Source organism: Dermacentor silvarum, unplaced genomic scaffold, assembly GCF_013339745.2.
Source record: "Dermacentor silvarum isolate Dsil-2018 unplaced genomic scaffold, BIME_Dsil_1.4 Seq816, whole genome shotgun sequence".
Taxonomy (NCBI): Eukaryota; Metazoa; Arthropoda; class Arachnida; order Ixodida; family Ixodidae; genus Dermacentor; species Dermacentor silvarum.
The window spans coordinates 20986-38727 of NW_023606822.1; the positions used below are offsets into that span (position 1 = coordinate 20986).

At 44.7% G+C, this 17742-nt stretch overlaps 1 protein-coding gene across 1 annotated transcript in view; it reads right to left on the reverse strand.

Moving 5' to 3' along the window:
* LOC119435663 (uncharacterized) overlaps positions 1–16091 on the reverse strand; it is a 34234-nt gene extending 18143 nt beyond the window's left edge. Inside the window, exons 1-2 of the mRNA XM_037702405.2 lie at positions 16058–16091; positions 6526–6684 (exon numbers count right to left, since the gene is read on the reverse strand). Of these exons, the coding sequence (XP_037558333.2) occupies positions 6526–6580 (55 nt within the window). The 5' untranslated portion in view covers positions 6581–6684; positions 16058–16091. The remainder of the gene's footprint in view (positions 1–6525; positions 6685–16057) is intronic.
* Positions 16092–17742: the final 1651 nt, after the last annotated feature.

Consider the following 17742-nt stretch of genomic DNA (forward strand, 5'->3'; position numbering starts at 1 on the left):
GAAGTTAATACCTAGCAGTAGCAGCCAGTAAGACTTCAAGATCGACAGTTTCGCTGTGCCTAAGCTTTGCACGACCGAGTGCAAACTTGCCCGCTTTTTTTTTCAGCGCTCCTTATAGAAAATAACCCGTCATAAAGAAACACAAGGGAATAACTCCTTTATCGTTGTGTTTAGTACGTATTGAAACAATTTCAGGACTTCTTGGTACACAACGGCGGTATTGCGTAGCTTACGAAAAGTAGAAAGAAAAGGATAGAGATGAGTAAAGAGTCCTTTTTTTCCCTACATTTCGCACGCTATGCAATACCGGCGTTATTAACTACGACCAACTCGCCCAAGCTTCTACCCTAATACGCCACATTACATGGTATAGACGAAAGCATGCAGTATTGTCGCGCGTGTACAAGAGCGAATTTAAGTAGCTTGATCGTGGCTCTGCGATACCGTCTTGAGTCCCGTACATTAATATTGATTTTTTTTGCTGCACTGTGTGGGTCTGCCCATAAAGTTACGCACGCTTTCGCGAAATAAAACTAGCCGTGAGTTAGCTCTCTTTCGGTCTGTTTCTTCTTTGCTTCGCTAACCCGTATGCGCCTCTAACATCAACATATAAAACTCTGCTCGTCCTCCTTTGGGTCCGCATTTCTAAAACTCTCTCGTGAACTGTCGAGCAACGTTCCCATTGTACAGTATAGCAGGTTCACTGCGCTCCCAACAGACTGTGACAGCGCTGACGTCTTTGCCCGCATTTAGGAAGCCGTAGCACGGAATACGGTAGCGGTTGATGATGACGTAGTGGCCATCGCAAAAAAGTTCTTGAAGAGGTAATTGTGGCCGCTGTGGTAATCCATTGCTGTAAAAAAACAATGCAGTACAGAGCTGGTGGCATCGCTCAAATGTGAGCAGCTATTTTTCTTTTTTGCTTTCCCAGACCGCACATCACACTTTGAGCCCCCAAACATATACCCCTAATTTATCAGTGGGATAGATAATATTATTTTGACTTTTATATATCGTTTAAAACTTCGAGTGCGGCTATTACAAGAGCCCCTATGTATTATGGCGAAATTAAAATTTATAATCTTTTTATTTTATGTTCTGTTTTTCCTGGTAAGTAATGGCCACATATTTATGGGCCGCTCTACATCTTGGTCAAGTGGTTTTCCTGCCTATAGTGAGTACAACTTTGAAAGGCAGTGGCATTTGCCCCTCAAAGATGGATGCACACGAGCCTCCACAGATGGGCGCGCACAGTAGACTGACGTGCTGAGCCGGACAGCTGGTGACCCCGCCTACGGGGAAACCTGTCCGTCCGCGCTTCGAACTAGTCCAGTCGCGTCACCTGTGTGCGTGAATTCCCAAACTGCTTGGGGTAGCCTATCAGGCCAGAAATATTATTGCGAGCGTGTGATGCACCATTTGTGCCGCGTGCATTTGGTCTCAGCCATGATCCGGTCAAGAAAGATTGCAGCGAGCATTGGTGACGCTGCGCTACGCTTGGTCTGAAAATAGAATCCCGTGGCGACGCACCGCTGCAAACAAACATCCTACGTGTTTGTTTCATGATGTTTTGTTTTGCTCCAAAGTGAAGTTATGACGAGAAATGTTTACTAAAGTCTGGTACCAACTGTGAGCGGTGGGTGTGTTCATGTACTGTGTCGCTGTGTTTTTTGTCGGACGTGGTGAAGTGATGGAGCAAAACCATTCTCAGGAGAAGTGAGAAAAGCTTACGCCGATGAAACAAACCTACGAGTGCCGCAACAAAAAATATTGGCGAAAGCAACCTGTAATGCAACGATTCGTTGCTGCCAGCTCGGCGCGCAAAAACGATCATTGGAAGCAGTGTTGTAAGATAAGCGAGCGTCTGGCAGCGTCGTTCGAGTGTTGTGTAGCACCGTCGATTGATTGCTGTCGAGCAAGGCTAACAATCAGTGTCTAACATGCGCTGCTTGAGCGAATGTTATTGAATTAGTAGCGGTCAGATTTTTGGTCGCAGTGTTTGTTTCCTTAATTTCAGCCGCAGTAAGAAGTTGTGTGAAATTATGACCGTTAAAGTGGTGCCTTTAGAAAGGAGCTTGGCATAAATTCGCGCCGCTGTGTGGCTTTGTGCTCTTTGCTCACTGCATGTGCCAGCTGTAGAATGCCTGCTGTGACACAACCACGTATAGGTGTGCTGCCAGTGCTTAAAAGCCTTTCCCACAACACAGCTCAGCGCTTCTTTTAAATTCTCGGGATATGTTGCTACTCAAAAATCCTATGACAGTGTTAAGGTAACGGTGCAAAAAAAAAGAAATAAAAAACGTTCGACAAGACTGGCACAGCAGCTTGTGAACTCGCTCCTAACATCTCAACCCGCGCCTGTGTGTAAATGTGTATGCGTGTTTTGTTCGTGTTTGTCTATATGTTTAATTTTCCCCATTTTTGTATATTTGAAATTTTCTTAGTTTTCGCGCTCGCGTGTGTATGTGTGTGAACATGTGGGTGCTTCCGTGCGTGTTTGTGTTTATTTTTATTTCTGTCCTTTTATTTCATATTTGCATTTCTTTGTAAAATTTATTTCAGCTACGTTATTTTTTTTCCAATTTCATTAAGTCATTCCAATTAAAGCAACAAGTCCTATGAATCGCAGGGCTGGACTCTTCGATCTCATTAAAGCTTTTCTCTCTCGTCTACCTTATCTTCTCCATCTGCGTTCTCGCTGTGTTTTCTCTTACTGTTCTGTTCTTGCGTCTTGTGTTGTTGCTGAACTGCGATTAACCAACAAGCACAAAAGAAAGTTCTATCAGCTATGACAGCAGAAAAGTTTACAGATACATCATGGAAAAGCATCACGTTGGTTGCACAGTAACTTCGCCCTGTTCATGTGTTTATGCATCAGTGCATGATGCAGCTCGCCAGAAATACACATGAAAGGGTGCCACATTGTGAAACAGCACCTTGCTATGTGGTTGCTTTTTTCGCGCTTCCTTCTTTGTAAACAGAGGGTTTCGTTGCCCATGACACTTGGTGGTGATGCATATTTTTGACACGGATAACATTGTGCAGCGGGGTTTTATTCACTGTATGACGATTTCGTCATTACAGAGGCATTTTTATTGGGGCAAATTTCACTTTTTGAATCTGGCCGTCAGTTTGCCTACGGCTTGTTCAATGAACGAAATGCCTCAATAAAACACTTTCAACATTACTCAGCATTTTTGATACAAGAAACGACAAAAAATGCATGCACAAGAACAGAAAGCTACTACCGTAGTAGCTTAACGAGGTTGCTGCCCTTCTAGATAGTTTACATAAAATTACATTGTGATTTTCTGTCTGACTACTTGTCTTGCATTATTATTTCTGCAAGATTCTGATAAATTTTGACATCAGAGGTGGTCAGCGCTAGAAGACATAGACAAGAACGAGGGAACAGGACGAGCGGCAACTTTCAACTGAGTGTTTATTTCGAGAAACAACCGTATTTGTAGGCCGGCATACAGAAAGGCCCAATCATCGCACATGAAAAGCGGCCTCATCCAGGAACGCAAAGTCATTTGTAGTCACAGAGCAACTGAACGGGAGCTGATGCAGCTATCACCGGCCCTCGCTATCAGACTGGCTTCAACAACCTCTCGCGTAACTTTATGTACATTTCTATACAAAACAGAACACTTATTTAACAAGAGTTTGCACCCACAATCACTGCAATGCACAGAAACATGACCATCTCGGTATCGGTTCAATTTTTGTTTGTGTTCTCTTAACCTATCATTCAGGCACCTCCCAGACTGCCCAATGTAAACTCCCCCGGAATTTGGGCCTCGCAAAGTTATTCAGGGTTAATAATTGTGCTTGCATTCGCATTACTTGCCCTAGTCGTCTAACGAAATTAAACAATGGCTTACGACATGACAGCGCATTGAAGTCGAGATCGCTATCGGTGCCTATCAAACTTTGTTGTCTGACATAAAGAATTGAATTGAACTGCCCCGACTTCTGCTATTTCACCACGGGGGCCCGTCAAGCTCTGCGGTGGCCGCCCGGATGAGCATTTTGCGCCTTCTCACATTGGAATTATACATATCAGCAAGTTGTAAAGAGCGGTAGGGGCAGAACGACTACCTCAAAGCAGGCAACAGGGGCATGCCACTGTGATTACATTGCTATTGTTATTTGAAGTGGCCTAATAAAATTAATAATGACTGTGCTGTGGAGTAAATTGAGGCAACGGTGTGATTTTGTTGTCCCTTGGCTGCATTTCTCGGCTTTTAAGGGTATGTAAAGCTTATCGATGGCTCCAACATGACTGCTTTTGTTTTCGTTTCGGCATGTTGTGTTTTCGTTTTAACATGGAGGCTGCCAACATTGACGGTCAATTTCGCCTCGGCTGCTGTTACTTCACCATAGGAGCCGTCAAGCTCGATGGTGGCCACACGAATGAAAATTTGGGGCCCGGCAATGTTACTCAAGGTTAATAATTGTTTTTGTCCTGAATTTGACAGCATTTAAGCCTGTTTCCAAGCCAGCACTTAAATTGCGCACGATGTGTACAGGACGCTGCCTTTCAGAATTGAGTTTTGTTAAAAGAAATATGTCATCAAATGCGCTGCCTATTTATTTGAGAGCTCATGGGGTGGATGCTCGGGGAGCGTCCCCACGAGCCAAATTTTGGTAGCCAAAATAAGGGCTGTTTTTTCATTAATAAGAAGCCGCTTTGCTTCGTCGAGTGGCTCTAGCTATGCCGGGCGGCTCATAGTCGAAGTCGCTTTCTTTAGTGTCATCTTCACCTACTTGGGTGACGATGGGTTGCATGTGGTCACTTTCGGACGTGTCAAGTCTGAACTCTGCCTCCAGGTCCATCACGTGAGGAATGTTCTTCCTCCAGTCTTCTGCCGTTACGTGCTTGATTTTCCCCAACAAGATGTCTCCGACCACGGACAGCTTGAAGTCTCTGTTGTCCTCAGCGACGCGATTTTGAGCTTTCCCCACACGATCTGAATGGGATTAAATTCGCAGTGGCACAGAGTGAGCCTGAGTGCACTGCAACCGGCCCTTTCAGCTGCGTTGTCTACGATGTAGCCCAAAAAGCGTGACACAACAGATGCCACCAACTCAAGCAGCTGCATCTTCACCATCCTTTAACTATAAGTGATGTTCTTGCTTTTGACCCACCCATGTTTTTTTTTCCTTCTTCCAGGCCGTCGTCGGCAACTTCTCTTCTTGCCGTGAATAATAAGGTGCATTGTCCATAATAATAAAGCTACCAGCTGGAAACTTAGCAGAATGTCATTGAACCACCCCTCGAAGCGATGACTATCCATATCTTGGTGGTAGTCACCCGTATTTTTAGCCTCGTAATACATTCAAGCAGCCGTGGAGGAAGCCATTCTCGCTGCCGATGAGCGTCATTATGAGGTGCTCACCTTTGCCGGAATAGTTGTTTCAGATCAATCGACAGGCTATTTGCTCGAGCGTACGGGCGTCCGCACTTCTGCACTACGGTGTCTGTCCACACTATAGACCGAGTGAGTCCCGTCATCACCGATGTCTCGTCCAGGAAGACAACCTTTCGGCCTACCACCCGGTAGCACTCCACGTCACGAAGGCAGCGATTCCACCCTTCGGAGATGTCATCCCGGTCAATAAGCGGCGAGTTGCGACTCTTCTCGTGCTTGAAGCCAATCTCGGCAAGCAGGCGACGCACAGTACACCGCTTTAGTGGTGGGAGATCCATACTGCTCGAGAATTTGCTCGTTATTTTCTTGGCTGTCGGAATCTTGCTGCAGCAAAAGAAATCGTGCACTCATGACGTCAATTTGCAAAACACGAAGCTGACAAACTTCGTGCTGCATCTTATCTTCTCCGCATTTCGTGGGCGCTTTCTCGAGGGCCCGCGGCCGTCAATCTTGCATCGTAACAGACGACGCGCAACGCTGTTCGAGGCGCCGGCATATGCTGTAGCATTTCCATCACGAGGGCTCTACGAAACCAGACATCAAGATATAAAGTATGATTTATACCGAAAAATAATCGTTTTATGAGCACGATTTCTTGATCGGGAGTATTTAGTCGCGGAGGAAATCAGCTGCCGCGCATCGGTCATCCGGGTGGGGCCTCTGCTGCCCTAAGTTGTAACTGACTATATAGTTTTTATGGACTGTAATAGTCTTGTTGCACGAATTATATACGTCACCACAGACGCACGGAAGTTGTTTACGTGAAAACAACTGTATGCTCTTTATGATGACGCGGACCATGACGTGAGGAAATTTGCAAGAATACGCAAAGTCAACTCACTCAAGACTGTGGTAACTAGGCTGATGATGACGGCGATGATGGTGAACAAGTTATATTCATCCTTGCTGTACGACAACACTAAACTAGATGTCTAAAGTTCGCGGCGCGTGAAATCCTGTGCCACGTGAAACTTCCGTACTCGCTCCATTTAGTATGTGCCATGTGGCCAGGGCCGATGCAGAAAAGCACTTGAATATGTGCAGAGAAAATTTATGGCAGCAGTCTAAAAACAATCTTTCGTATTACCGCATATCGTGACGTCTTCGTCGGCCACTTCGATTCGGGGATTGATGTCCCTCATGGTATGCGTGAGACAGTTTGGTATACCATCACAAAGAGAGGTGCTGGAAATTGTTTGCTTTGTATCCGGGCACTCAAAGCTGTCTTCTTCGAAAATTGGCACTTCTGAAATAAATAAAAAAGTGAAATATATTAGTTGCTATGGCAGAGAAATCAGGTAAGGTGAATGTCATTACCCCGCTTTGCAGTCTCAAAACGAATAATAAAAATTGTGCTAACAAACTCTGTATGAATACAACACCATAGTTTATAAGAGTATCAAAAGAATTTCAGTACGCCTCCATCAAGAATCAATGCGAAAATGTGCACTGCTATTTAGGCTACCTAAGCAGCGTTGTTCAATTCTTCCCAAGATATTGCTAAGGTGGTACTGGAATGCTTGAAAAGATGAGAAAATGAAGATCAGGATGTGCAATGGTGATACCCTAGTCTTAGCAATAGAATGAGTTTCTGTAGCTAACACAACAGCCCCAGCCCTAAGCACAAGTTATGATGCTGATATGATATACGAGCACGGTCAATGGATCCAAGCGCATGAGGTCCGGGATGTCGCACGCAGCCGAAATATAACACGAGGCAGGAAGGGCTCTGTTGTGGAAGGGCTTAGGAAGGGCTTTGTTGTGGTGCAACCAGCTGGGGAAAAAAGCTGGCTCCGTTATGTGGCCGTGGTGGCAACACGAGGCGGGTATTTCATGACCTAGCTCCGGTGGCCATAGTTTTATGTTAGCTTAGGGTTATGGTAGACTAAGCTGGTTCATAGTAGACTAAGTGGGTTCATGTTAAAATTCAGCGCGGCTTACAGACAAAGAGAGGGACACGTTGGCACTGCGCTCGCTTGAATGTGTTCTTTTTTTATCTTTGTCGGTTAGGCTTGCTGAAGTTATTCTTGCCTTGTTTATTCCTGTGACATCACCACTGCGGCATAAGCAAAGGGAGTCAAGGTTGTTATACCTGGCTGACAAGTTTAGACTGTCACTGCACTGCTGCGCGCGGCTACACAAGTTACCGCGTGTCGACACGTGGCCACGTACAACTTCTACAAACCCGTAGAAGCCTGTAATAATTTCATCACCTATCCTGATGCACTTTAAAAGAAGAATGTTTTTGTGCCACGAGCATGCTGTAGTAATATTGTATAACATTTTTTGCGAGCTAGTGAGGCGATCAATGAGTAAGTAGCGCTGTATTTACACGAAGCTATTGAGAGTTTGAGGAGTGGTGAGGGCGAAAATTATAAACTAAATAAACGAAGCCAGCGAGTTCGACGCTAGATTGGAGATTCTGAGAATTTCTCTGATTTAAATACTTGTCTCATGTTTAGCTACATTTGTGCATGTTCTGCTACCCCTCCCCACAAATAACGAAGTTGTGCTGTAAAGTTCAAAATGTACCGCACTTTTTTTAGGCAATGCTGTCCTCCTCAATGACACATATAGCGTCGATCATGGAACAACTGCTCAAAGTCAGTTCGGGGGCCATTTTATTCCTCCGCATATTTCTCTCACTCTGTCCCGGACCATACGTGCATTATAAAATTTAGTTTAGCAACTGCATATATACGCACTTGCGCCTCGCCCTCACCGCAGCTCGGTGGCGCGATCATGTAGGGTGCACCTTGCGTGTATTTTTATCCTGCTTGTTATCTAACGACAGCTTTCTCCCGAGCCTCTTGTTGTCATAGCTCTCGCGGCGCCTATTCCTGCCAGCCACAGGCAGATGAAGACAGCCTATAGCAGCACCCGGGCCTTTCTGGGATAGCGAGTTGCCCGCGTAAGCAGCGCACGCCCCGAACCATCGGGGAATGCGGCCTGCGTTCACTGTTCTCAATTTCGTAATGGTTCAACGTGTACAGTCAACAACACAATAAATTTCAGCAAGAATATTCTAATTAGGAGAGGAAAATGCAGAGGACATGTTTCAGGTACTATCGGAGATAAACAATAGAAAGCCGTAGATCTCGTGAAAAAAATTAGAACAGGAAACACGAAATCTCGTCGCAATCTAGGGACGCAGTTCGAAGTTGAGAAACGTGTCGTGTGAGATTGATACTCATGGCACGAGAGCCCATATGAATGCAGGAAAGGAACATCAAAATGTGGAGCAAGCCAGCGTAGCCGCCAACTATCGAAAGTTACAAAGCCAATCACGATCTAACAAAAAACTAACGAAAATATGGTCTCTAAAAAAACAGAACATTTATAAGAAAGGAAATCTCCGGAATGACGGGGTGATACGAGTCACGTCCGCTGGAAAGACGTGGCTGGTGAACAGGGCTCTGAAAAAAGCTTTGTTTCCAGGGACTGAGTTTCGTGGCTACATCCGCGAAAGATTATTCCATACTTAGCACAAGTTCATCTTCACTGCCTTCTATATAAATGTTGTGATTGCTTGAGACCAAGAGACACTCCTCGTACCTTCGACGCCACAAGTCCGGCCCGGAACTGTATGAACTGAATTCCATGTACGCAGCTGGCCATAAATGTTTGTTACGCTTTTCCACAATCCATGTGCCAGCTTTTTCAGGACATTACGTGGCCCACAATTGACTTTTTGAGTTGACCAAGGTGATGTACTGTTGACATATTCTTCTGTTCGTTATTGTGCTTTGTTTGAGGCTGAGTACAATGCGTTGTTTCCTTGAACTCAAAGGGCATCGTGCTTCCTCGTTGCAACCAGACTTTGTCTTATTACCGATTTAACTACACCATACATTGACGCCTTCTTCAAGGCTCGCCCTAGCGAGGATGTCCACAGCCTCATGTGTCCTCAGTCTCACGGAGGGAGTGGAGGCTGAGGTGAGGAACGTAGTCAGAAAGTCTGAGAGCGAGGGTGAGGGAGGGCGGACTTTAGGCCAAGAAGGGCGACTTCGAGGAAGTGAAAAAAAATCAGTAGGTCGCGTTTCAAACCTCGATGGTGAGCGGCAAGCAAGTTGCATGTGGTCGTGAAGGAGTGGTCATACAATCAGGACGACCATGCGGTATTTCTCTCACCCATATTTCGGCATCAATGGCATCGCTCCTGGCAATGCTCCGCCACCAGCAGTCTGCAAACTGTCAGCGGACGGCCATATCTACTGATTCATACGGTTGGGGAAAAAGATCTTGCGATAACACTGCAACAAGGTGGCCCTATCTCAGCACCGACGCCGCTTGCCGCTTATTTCCACACGTGGTGCTCTTGTTTCATGTGTTTTATGCCTTCTGAAAAATACACACTAATGCCTATAAACACGTGTCATTATTCAAGTGTATCATGAAGTCACTAGGTGCGTAAATGCTACCTTTTAAATTTATGCATATTTCTGTGGTGCATTTATCAATTACTGTAAAAATAAAGTTGCAAAATAGCTCGCTCTGATAAAATATCGTAAAGTAAACCATCTGGCTACAGTATAAGCTCTGTGATTCTTCACTGCTGCACGCTTCTCCGCACCGCTAATGCCAGTATCAGCAAAACGCAGTAGAGCTATATTTAAAAAATTATACTAAAACAAGAATACGCTACTCGTATTAAACGGCAACATTGTCAAATTGCTAATCGGCTGTCTACCTCTTAAGCAGCCCCAAGATGAACGCAGCTGGTCCTCTAGCTGGTTTCATGGAAAAATGTTAAATTATTATATTGTTCAGCCGGCCAACGTATGTGGTCAATTTTGACTCACAGGCAAGTAAACTGCTAATTAGACGCAGGAAACTGGCGATACATTCTTGATAGCTGAAGGTTAGGACGAGTGAGGTTGGTAGTAAATTACCCACTCAGGGTAAGGGTGTGGGAGGACAAAGAGAAAGCTATGCATCGATGATGACTGTGAGTGAGGGTGGATAAATTTTAGTAAGTTGATAATTAAGGGTGAGGGCGACGATCGTGTCTTCAGAGCAGAAAAAAGAATGAGGCTATTTCCCCTTCTATGAATTACACTCACTGAACTCGTCACAGAATAATTTTACTCTGATTTGTGAGCGTGACCACTGCGGATGGTTAGGGGGTTGGAATGCCAATGCTACTTGTTACTTCCACAAAAAAGTGCCCCAGACGTGTGCGTCACGAAGAGCATATTTGTTTAGAAGAACTCGCAGCGTTTTACCGAGCTCTGCCGTCCTTTGTAAAATATTGCCGGCGAATTAATTTTGATTATAACGGAAGACCAACGACACACACTCAGACATGTGCATGCCGAATAAACTTTAGAGCACGTGCTTAAGGAATATGTCACACATATATATAAAGCGGGACGGTGGTGGCGTGGAGTAGAGGTAGAACACCCGACTTCAAATCTGAAGGTCGTAAGTTCGAATCCTGCTCCATTCCACTACATTTTCAGGCATGGAGTGGTGCCTGACACCGGCAAAAGAAAAAAAAAAGTACATATTGCCGAGAGCTAGTGGGGCTATACTAGTTCAGGTGCAACCAAACTAGGCAGGCCCACTAAGCTTCATCAAAGTCACTCCCTCACCAGAACAGGAATTGGCCTCCCTGGTGCAGTATTCGGCCACTACCTCCCTCATGACTCCGACAATTAACCCATGGCCCTCAGTTCCCAGTGCTGCGGAGCACCTGACCAAGGCGGCGGTCAGACCTGCTACGCGGCAGAGGGTGCTAAGAATCTCTGGGTCAAGGCAGGCCGCCAATGGAAACTGAACCTGGCAACGTTCAACACGCGCACCCTCTCGAGTGAGGCTAGCTTAGCAGGACTATTTGAAGAATTATCAGGCATTTCCTGGGATATTATTGGCCTTAGTGAGGTTAGAAGAACTGGTGAGGCTTACACAGTACTGACTAACGGCCACGTCCTCTGCTACAGAGGTCTTCCAGATAAGAAAGAATCCGGGGTAGGATTTCTAGTGCATAACAACGTAGCGGGCAACATTGATGAATTCTACAGCATTAATGAAAGGGTAGCAGTCGTCGTAATGAAGCTGAATAGGAGGTACAAAATGAAGGTAGTGCAAGCCTATGCCCCAACCTCTAGTCACGATGATGAAGAAATAGAACAGTTTTATGAAGATGTTGAACTAGCAATGAGAAAGGTGCAAACTCAGTATACTTTAGTCATGGGCGACTTCAATGCAAAAGTGGGGAAAAAGCAGGTTGGTGAGCAAGCCATTGGCAACTACGGCATCGATTCTAGGAATGCAAGAGGAGAGATGTTAGTAGAATTCGCGGAAAGGAATAGGCTCCGAATAATGAATACCTTCTTCAGGAAGCGCAGCAACAGGAAGTGGACCTGGAAAAGCCCTAATGGAGAAACAAGGAATGAAATAGATTTCATACTCTCTGCCGATCCAAGCATAGTGCAGGATGTAGAAGTGTTAGGTAAGGTTAAGTGCAGTGACCATAGGTTAGTGAGGTCTAGGATTTCTCTCAAGTTTGAAGAGAGAGAGAGTGAAATTAGTCAAGAGGAAACAGGCCAACCTAGAGGCAGTCAGGGTAAAAGCAGACCAATTCAGGCTGATGCTCGCAAACAAATATGCAGCTTTAGAACAGGAAGATGAAAGATAACATAGAGCTAATGAATGAAACCGTAACTAGGCTGATCTCAGAAGCAGCAATTGAAGTGGGAGGTAAGGCACCAAAGCAACCTGTAGGGAAGCTCTCCCAAGAAAGAAAGGACCTAATAAAGAAACGGCAAAACATGAAAGTGTCCAACTCAAGAGATCAGATAGAATTCGCTGAACTGTCAAAACTGATCAACAAGAAGAAAGTAAGGGATATTCGAAATTATAACGTGGGGAAAATTGAGGAAGCCGTAAAATATGGACGCAGCATGAAATCAGTAAGAAGAAAACTAGGCATAGGACAAGGCAAGATGTATGCACTGAAAGATAAGCATGGTAATATCATCAGCAATTTCGATGACATAGTAAAAGCAGCAGAAGAATTCTATACTGACCTGTACAGTAGCCAAAACAGCCAAGCTTCTTCCATTCGAAATAGTGATGAACCGGATACAGAAGCTCCTTCTATAACTAGCGATGAAGTTAGAAGGGCCTTGAAAGATATGACCAGGGGAAAAAAAGCGCCTGGAGAAGATGGAATAACAGTAGATTTAATCAAAGATGGAGGAGATATCATGCTTGAAAAGCTTGCGGCCCTTTATACGCAATGCCTCACCACTTCAAGTGTACCAGAGAGCTGGAAGAACGCCAACATTATACTTATCCATAAGAAGGGAGACGTTAAAGAATTGAAGAATTACAGACCCATTAGCTTGCTTTCAGTATTGTATAAAATATTCACCAAGATAATTTCCAATAGAATCAGGACAACACTTGACTTCAGTCAACCAAGAGAACAGGCTGGCTTCAGGAAGGGGTATTCTACGATGGACCATATCCATGCCATCAATCAGGTAATCGAGAAATCTGCGGAGTACAATCAACCTCTCTATATGGCTTTCATAGATTATGAAAAGGCATTCGATTCAGTAGAGATATCAGCAGTCATAGAGGCATTGCGTAATCAAGGAGTGGAGGAGGCATACGTGAATATCTTGGCAAATATCTACAAGGATTCCACAGCTACCTTGGTTCTCCACAAGAAAAGTAGAAAGATACCTATCAAGAAAGGGGTCAGGCAAGGAGACACAATCTCTCCAATGCTATTCACTGCATGCTTAGAAGAAGTATTCAAGCTCTTAGACTGGGAAGGATTAGGAGTGAGGATCGATGGCGAATATCTCAGCAACCTTCGGTTTGCAGATGACATTGTCCTATTGAGCAACAATGGAGAGGAATTACAACAAATGATTGAGGACCTTCATCGAGAAAGTGCAAGAATTGGGTTGAAGATGAATATGCAGAAGACAAAGATAATGTTCAATAGTCTGGCAAGGGAACAAGAATTCAGGATCGCCCGTCAGCCTCTAGAATCTGTAAAGGAATATGTTTATCTAGGTCAATTACTCACTGTGGACCCTGATCATGCATGACCAAATTACAGAAGAATAAAATTGGTTGGAGTGCATACGGTAGGCATTGCCAAATCCTGACTGGGAGCTTACCACTGTCGTTGAAAAGGAAAGTGTACAATCATTGCATTCTACCGGTGCTAACATACGGGGCAGAAACTTGGAGGTTAACAAAGAAGCTCGAGAACAAGTTAAGGACCGCACAAAGAGCAATGGAACGAAAAAATCTTAGGAGTAACGTTAAGAGACAGGAAGAGAGCGGTGTGGATCAGAGAACAAACGGGGGTAGACGATATTCTAGTTGACATTAAGCGGAAGAAATGGAGCTGGGCAGGCCATGTAATACGTAGGATGGATAACCGGTGGACCATTAGGGTTACAGAATGGATACCAAGAGAAGGGAAGCGCAGTCGAGGACGGCAGAAAGTCAGGTGGGATGATGAGGTTAGGAAATTCGCAGGCGCAAGTTGGAATACGCTAGCGCAAGACAGGGGTAATTGGAGATCGCAGGGAGAGGCCTTCGTCCTGCAGTGGACATAAATATAGGCTGATGATGATGATATAAAGCGGAAAGTGAGAATTTTGTTTGAGTCACATCCTTCATGTTGGTGGAATGACCTGCCGCAGATTGTTGAATTGATAGCTTCTAACGATGTATCCTTGAATCTGAAGTCACAGATCAAGAGAAATGTGCAGTTGGCATGCTTCGTTGAACAATTCGGGGTATTGCAAAAAATGGTTATGCTGTTTCAAACGCTGTTAATATTCATGAATAAAAAAGAAATAACTATATGTAATAAGCGCAGGAACTTGCAGTTTAATACTATTGTAGTGTAAATGGCGAGTATACCCAGATGATACATTTCATAACTCTACTGACTAATAAATTAACGTAATTTAACACACAGAGAAACCGAAACTCCACTGAATCTTTGAGAAAGTAGCAACATTACGAAAACAACGAGTGTTATGATTATAGGGATAATGAAGTTTTTTTTCGTTTCGCTTTCTATTATCGGCTCATTGTGCTATTCATTCTGTTAATGTCATGAGTACGCCCACAGAGGTAATTTGTTTGTAATACTTTGTTCAATACAAGCCTCAAAGGGTGCTGTCAACACAGTTTACAGAGAAGTACACTTTTGACAAGATAACTTCACCTAGACAATTTATAGATGGTTCAAATACTAACCGGCACAAAAGACACGCAAAGTTTCCTTGATATGCACGGCCTACATTTACCTACAAGGGTGAGGCATTGCCCGTCAAAATTAGCATATAATACGTATATCCGATACTTAAAGCATTTTTCCAATTTTGCTGTCCCGCTTTGCATGTTTACATTGGGTTATGAAATGTCACGAGAGTAAGATACGTTTATTCTGGATCTCTGGCTATCAAATGTGCACCAAGCTTTATCATAACGGTGCTTTTTGTTTATGTAAGAATAAATGTGTTAATAATTTCCACCTATGTAAAGGGGAAAATAGTAAAGGCAGTGTAAATTGGCAGTGCTGTAACGAGCTTCACACGCTCTTTCTCGACGTACTAAATTACATTGCCGGGTGTAACACCCGGGAACTGCGCATTCGTTTTTGAGAGAGGCCGTAGCACAAGATGGCTCCGGAATAATTATGACCACCTCAGATTGTTCAATGTGCATTCAAAGCATGGTACACGCATGTGTTTGCATTCAGACCCTCATCGCAAATCCGGCCACCGTCACAGGGATCAAGCCCGCCATCTCGTGCGCAAAAGCGGGACATCATAGCCTCTTAACTATCGCGGCAGATTTCTCTACATTGGGGGTGCAATTCCAGATTCATTGATTTTAACATTCGCCGAGTGAGTACTAATCAAAAACGTCGCAGTTTCGCCCGAAATGCGAAGCATCGATTGCCATAGCAAATTTGTAGAGAGCTATACGCGAAGCAAATATAGTAGTTTAATGGGCCGTATAAAGTAGTAAACATTCGCTTCTAACTAAATAGACAAGCATGGTATCACGCGCACAGGTAAACATCAACACATCTCTCTCGATAACCTGGAAACTCGCTGTGAAAACGTGGGAGTGAGAAAGCGCGCCAGCAGCAGTGGGCAAATTGACCTTCGCGCTGCCTGTCGTCTCGCTTCAACGCGAACGTCGAGGCACAACGCATACGAAGCTACCGGCACTCGGCGCATGCACATTGTCCCCATCGCAGATTGCTTTGAAGATACGGCACTCGCGCGGCCCACTGTGAGTAGCAGCCGACGGAGCAGAACACACCACGCCCTCTGTCCCCCGAGTCACCTCGACCCCGTGCCTCGCGCGCGAACGAAAACCGTGCGCTTCTGGCATGCCTTCCTCCCTGGCGTGCTCTACATTGAGCCGCGATTGCCGGCTCACCATCCTACGCTTTCACTCGCAGACACAGCGCACGGCGCGCGGCGACCATTTTATTGCCGTTGGACTTTATACGACTTTATACGACGGCGACGACGACGGCAGAAATGCGCTTGGAGTGTCCATATAATTGCTGTCGCAATAATAACAAAAAGCAGAATATTGTTGAGCATACAGATACTAACCAGGCTCTTTAGTGAGTACTTGCACTGCCTCAGCCTTCCAATGCGTTGGGGAGATTTCTTACGGGCCTCGCTTGTGTAAAATGGCCTCAGAATGATGACGTACTGAGTCCACGCCTGCAGGTTTGTGACGTTGTATCTGCTCAAGGTTGGTTCCAGCTTGATTTTGACGGAATGAGCACCGGAGTAAGCAGTCAGAAAATAACCGGCCAGCTTTTCGCCGCTCCGCGGGTATGTAAACGGAGGGATCCAGGCCAGTTCGGCTGAGTTCGACATCACTTGATCGGCGTGAAGCTTTAACTTGTTGCTGCGAGTTATTGGGTCTGGAACTGTGGGGAAGGGGGAGTGATAAAGAATGATAAGGAAGAAACGAAACACTGAGCAAAACGGCGCGGCGACTTATGGACAATTTTTTAAGCGACGCTCTTTTTGCCACATTTGGATTCGAGACTACGTTGGTAGCCATTGATGACATTATATTGCCTTCAAGCATTCAGAAAACCAAACCATGCTTTGGTAAACTGAACGACAAAGGGCAACTGGACTGAAGAGCGAACTGAAAAATATTCCGTTCCAGGCATTATAAATCTTAAAAGCACGGTTGATATGGTGACCGAAGCGTGCCTTAATTGCTAACAGTGCAAGAACGTCAGACGACTACAGATTGCATATTACCGCATATCGAAGTGTTTTCATCAGCAATTTCCTCGAGGATCAAGATTTCCGACGCTGTGGGGTCTACACTCCACTGTTCCATCACAAATAGAGGTGCTGGAAATTACTTTCTTTGTTCCAGGGCATTCGAAGTTCTGTTCTTCAAAGCACACACCTGAAAAAGAAGATGGTAAAATTGGTTTAAGTTATGCAGGTTGAGTTGTATTCGTTGGGTCACGAATAAGGTCGGTGCGACAAAATGGCTCTTCCCAGATATCTACATAATAGTGAAACAGAGGCTTACCCACACAAAGGATGACAGCCGATAGAACTACTAAAGTGACGATTTTTAGCGTTTCAAGTGAACCACAAAAATAACAACACAAGCATGGCCAATCAGGGTTCACTTTCGATAAAAACTGTTAAAGTGCTATACTCGAAAAAATGAGGATTGCACTTAGACCCGTTCTAAAATTGAATGACGTGGCGCTGCCGGTAAAACAAGAATATAAATTCTTGGGCGTAATCATTGATAAAAGTCCTCAGGAATGCCCGAGAGCCATGTATACGGCTCTGTTGCAACGTCGCAACTTTCCCTTCGTAACCCATGAAATTCTGTCAAGGTGTTAGAAAAAATTGTGTACCGGTCCGGGACATTGGCCTTGGCAAACTCGGCGGTAATGCAGTTCCACTAACGTGAAAACTAGTGAATTGCGAAGCAGTGATTCGCGGTGTTTCCCTTGTGTTTTCCTTGTGTTTATCTTGTTTTATCCTGTGTTTATCTTTGTTTAGCAACCCTTAGCCATTTTGACCACTGTGCTAAGGCACAACTGGTGGAAAACGCCACGCACATGGAGCCAAACTATTGCTACGCGTGACCGTGCACGATGACATGAGATCACATTACAAAATTTTCCCAATTTTGCCGAGTTTCTCCTAATTCGCTTGTTGCTTGACTATTCCTACCTTTCACATTATTTGAATCATGTTAGTTTATTTCGAGCGGTTTTGATCAATTGTGCACTTGTTTTGAC